Source organism: Lemur catta, chromosome 6, assembly GCF_020740605.2.
Source record: "Lemur catta isolate mLemCat1 chromosome 6, mLemCat1.pri, whole genome shotgun sequence".
NCBI lineage: Eukaryota > Metazoa > Chordata > Mammalia > Primates > Lemuridae > Lemur > Lemur catta.
In genome coordinates, this window is record NC_059133.1 from 81,110,948 (window position 1) to 81,127,382 (window position 16,435).

Genomic DNA, 16,435 nt, shown 5'->3' on the forward strand with positions numbered 1-16,435 from the left:
CCTGAATGTTTGTCCTAAATTCATATGTTGAAATCCTAATCCCTAATGGGATGGTATTTGGAGGTAGAGCATTTGGGAAGAAATTAGGTTATGAGGGTATAGCCCTTATGAATGGGATTAGTGCCCTTATAAGAAGAGACAGGAGAGCTTGCCCTTTCTCTTGGCCTCCTGCTGTGGGAGGATAAGAGAAGATGGCCATCTGCAAACCAAGAAGACGGCCCTCACCAGGCCCAGATCTGCTGGCACCTGGTGTTAGACTTACCAGTCTCCAGAACTGTGAGAAGTAAATGTTTGTTGTTTAAGCTACCCAGTCTCTGGTATATTTGTTATAGCAGCGTGGACTGACTAAGACAGCTTTCTACTTAAATTTCCACCTTCATCTCCCTCTTCTACTCTACAGAAACCCTCCATTCCAGCTCACCTGGTCTTTTCATTATCACACAAATTGACTTGATTTCCCAAGCAGAGTTATATATTATAGCTCTGGGACATCGTTGTAATCAGATCCCTGATCCCTGGACCTAGACCTCTGGAGCTAGACCTCCTGATATGAGCCTCCATTTGTCTTGCCCCTAAAACCTCCAAGGACCACTGGTCTTGAGGTCAGGAGACATGGATCTCAAAGCAGATCTTATTATATGATCTTATGCCTGGGACTTTCTCATTCAGGGCTAATTACTCTTTATAAGCAAAACTAGAGAATTAGGCTACGTAATTACAAAAGCTTCTCCACCCTGTTTCATAACTTTAATTCTTACCCTAATTCTTTCAACAACTCTAGCTCCACTAGGGATGGCTATAAATTTCCTGTGTCCACACGAAAGGACAAGGCAAAGGTAAGAGCCAGGGCTCCTACCAGTGATGGTTTGCTGCTCAGCCCCCACAGTGCCATGTTGTCATATTGTAACAGGCCCATGGGCGTATACGTTAGAGGAGGAGATTTCTTACAATATTTTTTCCACTTCTGTTGGAGGTTTGACAACCAGCAAGACAAGCTGATGCATATGTGATTCCATTTTCACCGCACATAGGTTCCCATTTTGTCTCTGAACATTTGCACCTTGAGTTGCAATCTGAAAAGAGAGCTCGTTCATGAGAAGAGACAGGTTTGGTTCTGAAAAGAAATACAATAGTATAAAATATTACCTCTTAGCAGGTAGCAACCTAATATTTTCAAAAATCAACGTTCTTGAGTGATATAAATGATACTGCCAACAAAATTTGCCTTTTGGAAATACAATTGTCATCAGAAATGTCAGCTTGTGATCATAAAATGTGAGTCCACTATTAAACAGCTTTCTCTTGAAAGTTATCTTCAGAGGTTTCAAAATTCACACAATCTCCAGTTCTTAGCTCATGGCTTTTACTAAAATCTATTGCCTCTAGGATCTTCTAATATATTTATTTCTATGCAAAGGTGTATAAAAATGGCTAACAAGGGAGAAAAGTAAACTTTTAGAGCAATTTATGACATTACTTGAATGCATCACAGGTGGGGTGTTTGTATGTATGTGCGTGTGTGTGAATGTCTTTCAGAACTGTCTGAGCATCAGTAGAATGGACATTGTTAATGGTCAAAGAAAAAATAGCCAAGCAGTTAACATTTAATACACGTTCAATGTGCGTAGGAGCTACATACCCTTCTTGTGTTATCTCACCAATAAATGCATTCCCAGTTCAACTAAACTTCCTCCCGTATATCCCCCCACTGTATGGTGCTCTTCCATATCGTATATCATCCTTTCTTACTTAATTCCACATGCTATTTCAATGACTTACCCATTCATTTGTTCATAAAACTTTACTGGAAACCTACTAAGTGCTAGATTTTGTAAGATAGGAGACAGTTACAAATATGAATGAGACAATATTTGCCCTCAGGTGTTGGCTTTTTTTTAAGTTATTTTACATAATTTTGTTTGTTTTCTGTCTTTTCCCTCCCTTTCTTTTATTCTCTGCCATTCTCTTTTATATTCTCCCTTCATCTCTCCCAGAATTTACTCTCCTTCACTTTTTTCTCTCACTTGGATTGCCTAATCCTTCTGCTCTTGTCCTTTTGCACTACGCATATTCCACTACTCTTCTCAAAGGGAACTTACACAATGGTATGTTGTTTCTATCTGCACCATATATGCTATCCATTGGCCCTTTGTAATCCATTTTCTACTGCCATTTTGAATTTATTTATTTGCTTGTTCCTCTCACCCTTCCCCCATTGTTTTTTACAAAGATATTTGAGGACCTTAAACAAACAAAAAGTACACTGGAATATACGCTCAGTGAGGGCAGAAACTATTTGTTTTATTCACTCCCATATCTCCAGCACCAAGAACAATTCCTGGCACAAAATAGGCTAAGAAACAATATTTCTGGTAAGTCAATCAATCAGAGAAAAATAGTATTTTATTTTGGAGAAAAAAATCCGTCATTTTGGCCCCTGCCTCTGAGAAGCATTTCCTATGATGGCATCCATAATTTCTTACTTGATGTAATATTCCATCTAGTAGCACTGCTATTTATAGGTTTGGTCACCTTTAAAGTAAAAACAGAAGACCTCTGAGATGTCTCCAAACAGTGTGAAAGGGTATTTAACTAGGCCTTCTGAGAAATTCTACAGGAATGTTTAGTCCTATTCCATAAAATACTAATTGTTAATTGAAACTGTTCCGTAGTATCTGAAAGTATAAAAATGTACCTTTGACAGTCTGGAATCAGGCCACTGAGAATACTGTAAGGCTGAGAGCACAGAAGGTTGGAGCTGAAAGGAAACTTAGCATGATCTAGGATTTTGGTAGATCAGGAAAGTCAAATCCAAAGCAGGCAGATAACTTCCTCAAATTCACACTGTTTGTTAACGACAAACCTGGAAGTAGAAACCTTCCAGGCCTCTTGCTTCTAAATTCTTATCTCACAACAGTTATTATTGCAGAAGAAAGATTTCTTCCATTACCATATCTAAAGCTTGTCTACAGCGTACCTGTTAATGTCCAGATACAAAGCAGCCTTTTGGAACAAAGAAACATGGGATAATCCATGATGAACATTTTATATTTCATAAACCCAATTACTTTATATTACTGACAGTAAGCCTAATTTATCTTGTAGGACAAAAATTAATTGCGTACATATTTTCTGAAGGATTTATTGACAGCAGAGTTGTGATTTTAAATTTTAATTATAATAAGACTTTTAACAAATATGCCAGAATGTTGATATCCAAATGAGATTTTCTTTGAAATAGTTAGGCTGAGAGGTGAGAGATTTTCCCAGTGATATTACCATTTCTTTTGGCTACTACCAATGGTAAAGCTATACTTGAAGGCTAAATTTTTGTCATTACTAAGGATATCCTAAAAAATATGGAAAGCAATTTCAAAAGAGGAGTTTTAGAATGATTTAAACAATGACAACATTACTACAATGCAGTGATAGTCTTTCCATGTGACCGCTTTGAAGAGACTAGTACTCAACGAATATGTTTTGTTTAAAAATATTTCATCTTTGCTTATATAGGTTTACTTTTCATGTGAACCCCAAAATTTCCTGTCTTTTGTTTATGCATTTGCTTTTGGCTTAGAAACAGTATAATGCTGTAGAAAGAGCATTATACTTTGAGCTGTGCCTATGTTCAGTTTCCAGATCTACCTTTTATAGACATTTAAATTTGGGGAAGCTAATTGACTTTTCTAAAAGCAGTTTCCTTTAAACAAAGATAACAAAACTTGGGCTATAAAGGTGTTTTGAGGATACAAGTGAGATAATGAAAGTTAAATGTTTTGTAAATTGTAAAATATACAGTATTCTACCACTGTCCCCTACCATGGGGATCACTGGGACAGTTAAAAATGGCACAGGGCTTCTGCTCTCTCCATAATCTCCTTGCAATTTGTATTGACAACTAACATTCTTAATCAACATCACTCACTGTCACCAAGGTAACACCACACTCAGCTTAGTCTAACAACATGCCTGCGATAACTCCCTGAAGCCATAATTTATGAACTTTGCATTCACCAATTTTCCTGAACATTTTAGTTGGCAATAATTATAACTGGTGTTCATTTAGCAGCAGTAGAAACCAGGTCATTGAAGGTTATGGAGGTTAAAACACAGAGACAAGACAGACAGAAAAGCATGGAAGGAAGAGCAGGGCAGTAAGCAAGAAGCCGCTGAAAGGCAGGAAATATACAGTGTCAGAGCTGTTTGCTTTGAGCCCCAGGAAGAGTTTCAGGCAGTCAGGTAGAAGTCTGTCTGGAACAAGGTGGGGGCTCAATAATTATTTTAAAACAAATAATGCACAGACAGGCGAAAGGATGAAAAAAGTCATGCTGGAAACTCATGTTTGGAGGTACAATCATTGGAAGGATTCTTGAAGGCCAAGGGCAAAATAGTGCCTACAAGATCTAGCCTTGCATTAAGAGATACAGGCTCTGGAAACAAGGCAATCTAATCATCCCCCTATACAGGATGGCATAGGTCTGAAGGCATCAATGAACATTCTGACCACCTGCATGCCACCCAGCTAAAAAGAGCTGTTTGTTGTAGGGCTCACTGGGTTGAAGGATGCCACTCTCTCCTGAAACTTCATGTGATTCGAGCCCAACAGAAACCATGGAGGATTGCATTAGAGACCACTCCAGTTACTCAGGTGTCCAAAGGGGAAAAAAAAGACAATTATTTCCACGAATGGCTCATTTGTTTTATGTCAGGCAAGTACTAATCACTTTCATGAACATTATCTTGCTTAACACATTAACTGCCATGCAAGTTGTATTTAACTCATGCTAGTTTTGAGCCCGGGGCCTCATGAAGCATATGTAATTCACACGTGTCTTCACCTTGGGGGCTGCATAAACTATTTCAATTGCATATAACTCATGCACAGAAAACAATAAAAAATAACAAATTTTTCATTAAATTAGAAAGAATCATTTTGTTTTTGAAGTTTTTATTCTATTTTTGTAATAAAACACCGAGGCCCTAAGGAAAAAAATTTTTTTCTAGTGTGGCAATGTGTTACATCTTATAAAACCTTAAGGGGCAGTTATTACTTCTATTTTAATGACAGGAAAATTGAAACGGGGTTGGTTTAAATAACATATAATGTCACTTCACTAAGAATAGGCAGAAGCAAGATTTAAGCTCTGTATTTCCACTATGAGGTTGTTTCTGCAAACTAATCAGGTTGATTAATGTAAAATGTGGATTTAGCAATCTTTATATTTCTCAAAGACATTCAATTTCAAGGGAGATAAATTTTGGTGACAATAACAGATTCTAAGTCATAAGTATTATCAGCTATTCCACAATAGAACAATAATCCCTCTCCCATTGTTATAATAGTTAAAAATCAAATTATCTCATTATCTTACTAATTTTGAAACTCTACCAATAATTAATTTGATTAAACAAGCCAATCACCTCAAACCATTTAATGAGGGGACATACCCTTGATAGGAGACAGTTAGTCCTGCCACATCAGAATTTTCACAGCCCAGTGCAAACAGGGAAAGGAATAGGAGGTAACCAAAGACAGACGATCCCAAGTAGAGTTTTGCTGCACCACATACACTGATTCTGAACTTTTTCATGACTATCCCCCCAGAGAATATTCCAAGGGCCACTGCAGGTATGTTGATGAGCCCTGAGGGACAAGAAAAATATATTATTTTGTGATCTCTAAAAGAAATCTGAGTGCACTCACACAAACTTTCTAAGGGATTAAACAGAACTATGCAGTAGGTCCTGACGTATTATCAGACTATTTTGTCAGTTTAAATTATAGAAATATTCAGTCACTACCAACTGACATATATCAAGAACTTTTGATGAGTGTCTCAATATGGATTAATAGCACAACTGCACAGTCTCAGAGTTCTCCTTAACACAGTGTCTAGCACAAGGTATTAAATCAATAAATACAAAACGAATCAATAAATCTTTCTGGTCCAATCCCAGGATTAACAGGTGCAATTGGGTAGCAATTAGGTGTCTATTAATGTTCTTTAAGATTGTGCATAAAAAAATAATAGGCACATGGAATGTAGGAAATTAAAAAAAAAAAAAGTCTTGTTTCTATTTTCTGGCCCAAACAAAATTTGCTTTGTTGACCCAGTCTCTTAGCCTTTGAATTTTGTTCCTTCCTAACAACAACCTATACTTTATATTATTTTCTTATAATGGACCAGCTACTCAGCTAAGTATTTGATATATTGTCTGTCACATTTACTTTTCATCACAACCTTAAGAATAGGCATATGATTATTCTCATTTCAGAGAGCAATTTGTTTATGGTCACAGTTAGTATGTGGTGAAACTAGATTTCAATGCAAAGAGTCTGAAGTTAAGTCCCATGCCTGTTACATTGCCTCTCCTTCAAGGGATTTGGGAGATACTATCCCTGATAAATAGATGTGCAACCTCACTAGTAACCAAATAAATATGAGCTATAAACAACACTAGGAAGAGGTCCAACTTGTTGGGAGTTTGGACTCTGGAGACCCAACTGTTTGAGTTTGGATCTCAGTTCTACCAATTATTAATAGTAGTTGTGCAACTGCAGGTAATTCTCTGAATGTCTCTAAACCTGTCTCCTTGCCTATAATATGAAACTAATAACAGTGCTGTTGAGGTGATTAAATGACATTATTCATGAAAAGTTCTTAGCATGTTATCTGGCACAAAAATATTATGCAATTAATTTCTACCTATTATATTTATAAAAATGAATATATTGGAGGTGAGGTGGAGAGTGGAACTTCTGTGTTGGAAAAGACTTGGGGAAAGAGGCCCCTTGGTGCCTTGTTGGTCAGATTGTACATGGTATACTCTAGAGAAGAGCAATCTACACTCAACAATAAACAACCTCTCTGCTACTTAGAATTTGTTTCTCATACTATCTACCTATCAGTCACTGGTGTCCCAATTATCTTCAGGTTTTGAGATAATGCATTTCTGTCAAATAATATAAGGCTGAAACTGGTATAAACTCTACCCAACAGGCAAGGTTCAAATACAAACTCAGCATTTGCTGTGGTAAACAATAACCCCAAGTGCCCATTATCTCTGACTCACAACCCAATGTCCAATTGTTAAATAGAAATGAAAACATTGACATCTAATGATAATGAGATGCAAATTTTCTTCCTTTCTTCTTTTCTTTTTTATTTCTTTATAAATTTATATATCCAATCTCTTAACTAAGCTTTGTAGAATCCCAAGTATCAAATATATAATGGTCTTTGGTTTGCTCTTACATTATTAAAAAAAATGTTTTCACTCTATATAGATGATAATAAATGGCTTTTTTTCATCTCTTTTGATTTGATCATAGGTTGTATAAGTTAACATTAAAATGATCATATTAGAAATCAGCCCATCTCAAAGGGGTCATGATCATGAAATTAGTGAAGTGGAAAAGAGAAGAAAGGCTAATTTTTGCTCTTCCAGCTGACCTGATGTTTGTGGGTATGGCAAGTGGCAGAGATTAAAATGTTCAGGGACCCCAAAGAGCCAAAAATCAGTCAAGAGCCACCTGATTACTATTTGAAAAACAATGACTAGAAAATAGGAAAAAAAATAACAAACCTGGTTTTTGTGACCCAAGTTATTAAGTTGGTGCAAAAGTAATTGTGGTTTTAGAATTGTTGAAATTTGCCATTTGATATTGGAATATATTCTTCAATAATTGTGGTTGTGTTATACGTCATTTTAATGTGCATTTCTTGCTGTATTTTTTTTGCTAATGACTTATTACTTGCTGTTTATTTTATGTTTATTTTAGCCTATGGAAACGATGTTAGACAAAAAGCAAATTCGAGCGATTTTTTTATTTGAGTTCAAAATGGGTCGCAAAGCAGCAGAGACAACTCACAACATCAACAACACATTTGGACCAGGAACTGCTAATGAATGTACAGTGCAGTGGAGGTTCAAGAAGTTTTGCAAAGGAGAGGAGAGCCTTGAAGATGAGGAGCACAGTGGCAACGACTAGTTGAGAGCAATCATCAAAGCTGATCCTCTTACAACTACAAGAGAAGTTGCTGAAGAACACAACATGGACCATTCTATGGTCATTTGGCAGTTGAAGCAAATTGGAGAGGTGAAAAATCTCCATAAGTGGGTGCCTCGTGAGCTGACCAAAAAAAAAAAAAAAATCGTAGTTTTGAAGCGTTGTCTTCCCTTCTTGTATGCAACAACAATGAACCATTTCTCTCGATCGGATTGTGACTTGCAATCAGAAGTAGATTTTATACAACTGGCTATGACCAGCTCAGTGGTTGGATTGAGAAGCAGCTCCAAAGCACTTCCCAAAGCCAAACTTACACCAAAAAAAGGCCATGGTCACTGTTTGCTGCATGGTCTGCTGCTGGTTTGATCCACTACAGTTTTCTGAATCCTGGTGAAACCATTCCATCTGAGAAGTATGCTCAGCATATCGATGAGATGCACTGAAAACCGCAATGCCTGCAGCCGGCATTGGTCAACAGAAAGGACCCAATACTGCTCCATGACAACATCTGACTGGGCATCGCACAACCAGGGCTTCAAAAGTTGAAGGAATTGGGCTGTGAAGTTTTGCCTCATCAGCCATATTCACCTGGCCTCCCGCCAACGAACTTTCACTTCTTCAAGCATCTTAACAACTTCTTGCAGGGAAAATGCTTCCACAACCAGCAGGATGCAGAAAATGCTTTCCAAGAGTTTGTTGAATCTTGAAGCACAAATTTTTATACCGCAGGAATAAACAAACTTATTTCTCATTGGCAAAAATGTGTTGATTGTAATGGTTCCTATTTTGACTACTAAAGATGCGTTTGAGCTTAATTATAATGATTTAAAATTCATGTTCTGAAACTGCAATTACTTTTGCACCAACCTAGCTAATATTTTCTTATAATTTTTTTGATTATTTAAAATATGGATATAGATAAAACTAGTTTTCCTTCTGTTCTAGGTTCTATCCTCCTTCTCCAGAAGTAAGCGCTGCCATTACTTTAATATGTACTTTTTAAGTCCCTATTTTTACACACATACATCCAATAAACATAGAAAACATAGTACCTGACTTTGAAACCCTTTCCATAGACCCAAGACTGACACAACAAGAGCAGAGTCCTACATTCTCTGTCTCTCAATCCCACCTCTCAAAATTGGTTTATAGAAAAAGTGTCTTCTGAAAACCAGACTCTGAACTGAAAGCTTCAGAGCATGCCCCTATCAATTGCATCCCAGGGTATAGCCAAGAAAAATGAGTGTATTGACCCACCAATATACATGGAGAATGGTCACATCAGTTTTATTTATAGTAGTCAAGAGCAGAAAACAACCCAAATATCCATCAACAATAAATAAATTGTGCTATATTCATGTAATAGGATATTATAAAACAATGAAAAAGAACTACTGCTATATACAACATGAATGAATCTTAAAGATTTCATTTCAATTGAAAAAACTAGACACAAAAAAGTATGTAACATATTATTCAATTTATATGAAGTTCAAAAATAGGTACGACTGGTCTGTAATGATAGAGTTTGGAATAGTTATTAGCTTTGTGGAAAAATATTGACTGGAAGGAGATTTGAGGGAGGCTTCCAGAGTACTAAAGTGTGCTATATGTTCTAGATGGTGGTTACTACGCAAATATATATGTAAAAATTTATCCAGCTTAACTATACATTTAAGATCTGTAAGCTTAACTGTTGATTGTAAATATCTCAATAAACATATGAAAAATTTAACATAAAATAAAAAGAATGTCTCTCATAAGCTTTCATTCCTCATCTATTCTTCTTGAAGTCAATATAAAGCTTTGATTGGCATGAATGAAGTGTTGGGGAAAAAAAAAACCTAAAACAGTTTTTCAGATCAACCAATAAATAGTAAAATTAATGAACCAATTCTTGTTGAAAGTCAAATAGTTCAGTGATCTAACCTTAATATCAAGAATTATATTAGCATCTGCTAGATGCTCATCACTCAGGATTGTTGTAGAAAAATTATATTTCCTAAAATATACTCAGCTGGGGTCCCTCCCCAACCCCTGCCCTGGTCTCTTTCAGAGATAGATACATAGAGTGATTTTCACAGTATTTTATGAAGAGGAAATTATTTTAAACCATTGCATTCTCCTATCATAAAGTAATATGTCCAAAGAAATAGAATATATTTTGTGTCTTGAAACAGTAACATTAAAAAACATCTTCTTGAACTAAAGGAACTTCATTTCAGGTTTTAAAAATATCCAGTTGCTTCCAGGGTGGTGGTTATGTATTTGCGGATTCTGGTTCCTCTTCATTCATTTCTTCATGATTTTCTTGGCCCTTGAATATCTTTCTCACCACTGACAGCACTGCTGTGCTAGAAACATGACCCTTTTAATTAATCCAGTTGCCAGGAGTAAGAGAAGTCTTTTGATGCTGAGCAAATACCAGTTTTCTTCTGTGATGAACATCTTTTAACCTGTCCAAATGCCCATTTTAAATAATCCTAAAACTTCCTCATGTAAAATGGCCAGTGTTGTGAGAATTGGGCTACACTCAAAACACAAATATCCAGTATTAAGAATCTCCTTATAAAATGCATGTTTGGTCTCTATGATGTGACTTCTTCAAGGACAACTTTCTCTCTGGGTCCCTCACCCACAGTTGTGCATAATTCTTGTTACAAAATTGTGGCACAGTGTAAATATTTTACTTTGCTAGACTCTTTTACACTTACTTTTTGAGTTCATCTAAAATGCTCTAAATTACCTTCAGTCTAAATATTGGAAGAATTTTCTCTAAGATTACTAAGCATTAAAGATGCATTTAAAGAGTGGGAGAAGATGGCTGACTAGAGACATCGGTTCCCATATTGTCCCAGAAGGAAGGAAGAGTTTCAGATAGAGGAGAGAGAGCAATGGGAACAGCTAAGGTGTAATTCAGGGGGAAAAAGTGCCAGAGCCTACCAGAGACTTCATGGAAAGAAATGATGAAGTAGAACAAGAAGAAAAAAGATAACGACAAAAATTTACCTCAGAAAAGCTCAGAGCCCAATGAAGGCTGTAGATGGGAGTTTCATTTCTCCTTCCCACACACCTCCAGTGGTGGGCGGACTGCCAAGCTACTTGGGAGATTTTCTAGCCCCACAAGCCCAAATGTTGCTACAACCGTTGAACAGTGACCATCCTGAAAACAAAGCATTGGGCTTCCAGCCACTTTGGGGGTCAGCCCCCATAGCCACAGCCACGAGCCAAGAGGGTAGACACCATATGGCTTCCTGCCCATACTGTCCCTTTCTCCACCCCAGGGAGCTCCAGCTCTTCAGTTTTCCTATCACCTGTTCCCAAACAGACAGTTCCCAACTCCTGTCCAGATTGTGGTGGGCCCTGGAGAACTTCTGTGATTCCAGAGCTTGGACATTTTGGATGGGACTCCTTCCAGGGAGAGAGAAGGGAAGAACTGGAATACTGTCTCTTTTCCATTCAGACTCTTTTCCTTCCCCTCTACTCCCCCAGCCACTGCAGCCAAGAGGGGCCATTGACCCAAGACTATCAAAAATGGTCCCCTGCACTCTGCTGGTGCACCCTCCAGTCTGAGGCTTCCACAAAGAGAGGGGTCCACATCTTTCCCCTTGAGGACCTATAGTGGACCTACGGGGCCAGGTCTGGGAGTTCCCTGCCTGCTGACACTCCCTGGAGATGCCCACCAGAGAGACAGGTGCACAGCTGGATCCCATACCCCCAAGGACTCCCTGGGGTTATTTGGAGGCACAGGAAAGTGGGGAGAATTGAGAACTAAACTAGAGAAGTGGAGAGGCCCATGCAGGCAGAACAGACAGGAGAGAGCACTGTGGGTCCAAGCTGCTGCAAACTGGTAGAGCACCCATCCCCATGCAGGAAAACCATGCCTTCAGACTGGGGCAGGTCCATGGGTAGGGTGATTCCCAGCCCAAGGTGCCACTGCTGGCGAGCATGGTGAATTCAGGCACCCATTTACAACCGGACACTGGAAGGAGTTTCCTGGGGCAGGGGAAGAGCAAGGGAGGGAGGGGCAAAAGTCACTCCTGATAGCCAGTTGTTGAACTACAGATGACCCCTTCCTCACTAGCAGACTTTCCAGTTTGGTAAGGCCACAATAACCCCCTTCTTGGAGGCCTTCCCCAGTGGCCTGGGAGCTGACCTTTGATCCTTGCCAGGACAGTTTTAGGGCTATCCCCAATGACAATCACAGCAATAACAAAAATAAATAAATGAGATTTTATTAAACTAAAATCTTCTGGGACAGGTAAGGAAATAATCCACAGAGCAAAGAGACAACCTACAGAATGAGAGAAAATATTCTCAAACTATATATCTAATAAAGGGCTATTATCCAGAATCTACAAAAAATTCAAGCAAATCAGCAAGAAAAAGTCAAACAACACCATTAAAAAGGAGGCAAAAGACATGAACAGAAGATTGTCAAAAGGAGATAGACAAATGGCCAATAAACATATGAAAAAGTGCTCAATGTCACTAATAATCAGAAAAATGAAAATTAAAACCACAATGAGATATCACCTTACCCCTGTTAGAATGGCTTTTATTAAAAAGTCCAAAACCAAAAGATGTTGGTATGGATGTAGAGAAAAAGAAATGCTTATACACTGTTGGTGGGACTGAAAATTAGTATAGCCTTTATAGAAAACAGTATAGCAATTCCTCAAAGAACTAAAAGTAGACCTACCCTTTGACCCAACAATCACACTATTGGGATATCTGCACTCAATGGTTTATTACAGCACAATTCACAATTGCAAAGATGTGGAATCAATCCAAGTGCCCATCAATTCACGAGTGGATTAATAAAATGTAGTATATGTATATCATGGAGTACTACTCAGCCATAAAAATGAATTAATACCTTTTGCAACAATTTGGATGGAACTGGAGACCATTATCCTAATTGAAGTATCCCAAGAATGGAAAAACAAATACCACATGTACTCATTATTAAACTAGAACTAACCAATGAGCACACATGCACAAAGGAATATAAAACGTAGTGGAAATCAAGCAGGGGGAAGAGGTAGGAGGGGAGGGGCAAAAACCTACCTAATGGGTACAATGAATACTAGTTGGGTGATGGGCACACTTATAGCCTTGACTCAAGTATTACAAAAGTGATACATGTAACCAAAATAAATTGTACTCCCTTAGTACTTACAAATAAAAAAACTGCAAAAAATAATAACGATAAATAAAATCACAGGAAAAAATGCATCTAAGATAGTATCTGAGAAAACATGAAGGACAGATAAACATACCGATAACAAAGTTGGCCTTGGAAGATGACTGCCCATACTGTTGCTCAATGTACTTTGGTTTATACGTCACCATGCCAAATAAAGAATTGAATTGAACAGTGCTTGTGCACAAATAGAGGAAGTACACTGGATTTCCAAAAAGATTCTTCAGTGATGGAAGAAAATCTATAAGACAAAAATAATGTGGAATAATTAAAGAAAGTGTCACACTTGGCAGAAGATGCAGCTGTGGTGGCAGGACTGAGATGGCTAAGTTCCATTGTCACAGTGTTTGGGAGTAGTCATAGTGTGGTGCATACACACACTATGCATCATAAACCACGGGCACACCTCAAGGCTGCCATCTGGCCAGGTTCAGATCCAGACATAAGAACTTGCTTCTATAGGAATGTAATATAGATTCCATTAGAGGTAAAAGTTAAACAGGAAGAGATTCCTTAAAAGACAAAGGTGATGAGAATGGCCCCTCACCATCCAGCTAGGAGCCATAGGCAGGACATCAAGAACTTCACTTTTCTGGTCTCTGTTCTTCTAACTTGTGTCATGGCCACAGGGAAAGACATATAAAATTTATCTCCATTTAATGTATGAATGTTGGTTTTGGAGATGAACTTTGGTATTCTCCCTTCTTCCTATTATGTAGCCAACCAATTAGACATGTGAAGGATTTGGATAAATGTAAATATTGTCTGAGAAGAAGGGGGGAGGAGACCAATCTTTCGTCTTCACCCCCATGGAGGGGATTCATTGGAACGCTCTGGCCTTTTGCCCAGACCACACTCACTCAAATCACTGGTGGGAGACTTGCAATACTCACATGGGTGGATCTCATCTGTTCAAAGGCCACCAACCCTTCAGGTCCCCTATTTTCTATTCTGTCCACCCAACCATACACAAAGCAGCAATCCTGGGTAGAGGCTATTGCAGGGTCTAAATCGAAGGGATGTGAGAGGGTGGAGATTTCACATACTGCAGTCAGTTTTCCAATAATAAAGGTGTCCATTAATAAAGGTTCCAGTAATATTGATGTCCATTTTGCTTCCTATATGGTTTCTCAATTTTTTGGGGGGAATACACAATGGGAAGTGGGGGGTATTTTATAGCATCCCTAAAGTCTCAACAGGAAAACTGAAAGTGCTTCCAAATCTTGGAGAATTTGACTTACCTCTTGCCATTTCCATTATTTTTGCCTTTTCTCCATGGGGTGTTTTGTAGTCTGTATGATCATCTATAATAAACTTGGATTTCTCAGTGGAGGAATTAGAATCTTCTCCACTTTGGGGTCTTGGTAGACTCTTTGGTAAACACCAGAAAGGCACAGCTGCAAGAAGACTTATAATTCCTGCTATTAGATAACCAAGCCACCAGGCCCCTACCCATTGGGGATCCTTTGGGGTAATGGTTATGCGATCTGAAAGATAGAGAAGACGGCTGAGTAACACATATAGCAAACTAATGCGATGAAATAAGCTACTTTAAAAGAATGGAATCCTTAAATAAGCTCTACGACATCATAAAAATACCTAATAATTCACGCATGATATTTTAAAAAATCTGGACATTATTACAGGCCTACCTTGGAGATATTGCAGGTTTGACTCCAGACCACTGCAATAAAGTGAATATTGTAATAAAGCAAATCACATGAATTTTTTGGTTTCAGGGTTCATAGAAATTTTATGTTTCTACTATTCTGTAGTCTATTAAGTGTGCAATGGCATTATGTCTAAAAAGTACATATCTTAATGAAAAAATACATTATTGCTAAAAAATACTAACAATCCTCTGAGCCTTCAGCGAGTCATAATCTTTTTGCTGGTGTGGGGTCTCGCCTCGATGTTGATGGCTGCTGATTGATCAGGGTGGTGGTTCCCGAAGGCTGAGGTCACCTTGGCAGCTTCTTAAACTAAGACAACAATGAAGTTTGATGCATCAATTGAGTCTTCCTTTCATGAGAGATTTCTCTGTAGCATGTGATGCTGTTTGATAGCATTTTACCCACAGTAGAACTTCTTTTAAAATTGGAGTCAGTCCTCTCAAACCCTGCTGCGGCTTTATCAACTGAGTTTATGTCATATTCTACATCCTTTGCCATTTCAACAATGTTCACAGAATCTTCACCAGGAGTAGGTTCCATCTCAAAAAAACCACTTTCTTTGCTCATTCATAAGAAGCATCTCTTCTTTTATTAAAGTTTTAAATTGCTGAGATTGCAGCAATTGTCACCTCTTCGGGGTCCTCTTCTGATTCCAGTTCTCTTTCTAGCTCTCTTGCAGTTACTTCCTCCACTAAAGGCTTGAAGCCCCCAAAGTCATCCATGAGGATTGGAATTAACTTCCAAACTCTCATTAATGTTGATATTAGACCTCCTCCCATGAATCATGAACATTCTTAATGGCACCTAGAAGGGTGAATTCTTTTCAGAAGGCTTTCAATTTACTCTGCCCAAATCCATCAGAGGAATCACTATCTATGGCAGGTATAGCTTCCTGAAATTTATTTCTTAGATAATAAGACTTAAAAATTGAAGTTATTTCTTGATCTATGGAGTGTAGAATGGATATTGTGTTAGCAGGTATGGAAATATTTCTCTCCTTGTACATCTCTATCAGAGCTCTTGGGTGACTAGGTGCATTGTCAATGAACAGTAATATTTTGAATGGAATCTTTTTCCTGAGCAGTAGTTCTCAACGGTGGGCTTAAAACATTCAGTAAACTATGCTATAAACAGATGTGCTGTCATCCAGACTTTGTTGTTCCATTTGTAGAACACAGGTGGAGTAGACTTAGCATATTTCTGAAGGGTCCTAGGATTTTCAGAATGATAAACGAACATTGGCATCAACTTAAAGTCACCAGTTGCCCTAGCCCTTAACAAGAGAGTCAGCCTGTCCTTTGAAACTTTGAAGCCAGGCATTGACTTCTCTCTCGCTATGAAAGTCCCAGATGACATCTTCTTCCAATAGAAAATTATTTTGTCTACACTGGAAATCTGTTGTTTTGTGTAGCCACCTTCATCAGTTATCTGAGCTAGCTTCTGGATAACTTGTTGCAGCTTCTCCTTCAGCACTTGCTGCTTTACCTTATACTTTTATGTTATGAAGATGCCTTCTTTCTTTAAACCTCAGGAACCAACCTCTCC

The 16,435-nt window shown here is 38.1% G+C and overlaps 1 protein-coding gene across 2 annotated transcripts in view; it reads right to left on the reverse strand.

Annotated features, from left to right (window-relative positions):
* Positions 1-16,435, reverse strand: part of SLCO1C1 (solute carrier organic anion transporter family member 1C1) — a 54,802-nt gene that overhangs the window by 12,205 nt on the left and 26,162 nt on the right. For both annotated transcript variants that reach the window (XM_045555255.1, XM_045555254.1), the window contains 4 exons: positions 14,459-14,704; positions 13,294-13,458; positions 5,449-5,644; positions 949-1,114 (listed from right to left, as the gene is read on the reverse strand). In XM_045555255.1, coding sequence (XP_045411211.1) covers positions 949-1,114; positions 5,449-5,644; positions 13,294-13,458; positions 14,459-14,704 — 773 coding nt within the window. The remainder of the gene's footprint in view (positions 1-948; positions 1,115-5,448; positions 5,645-13,293; positions 13,459-14,458; positions 14,705-16,435) is intronic.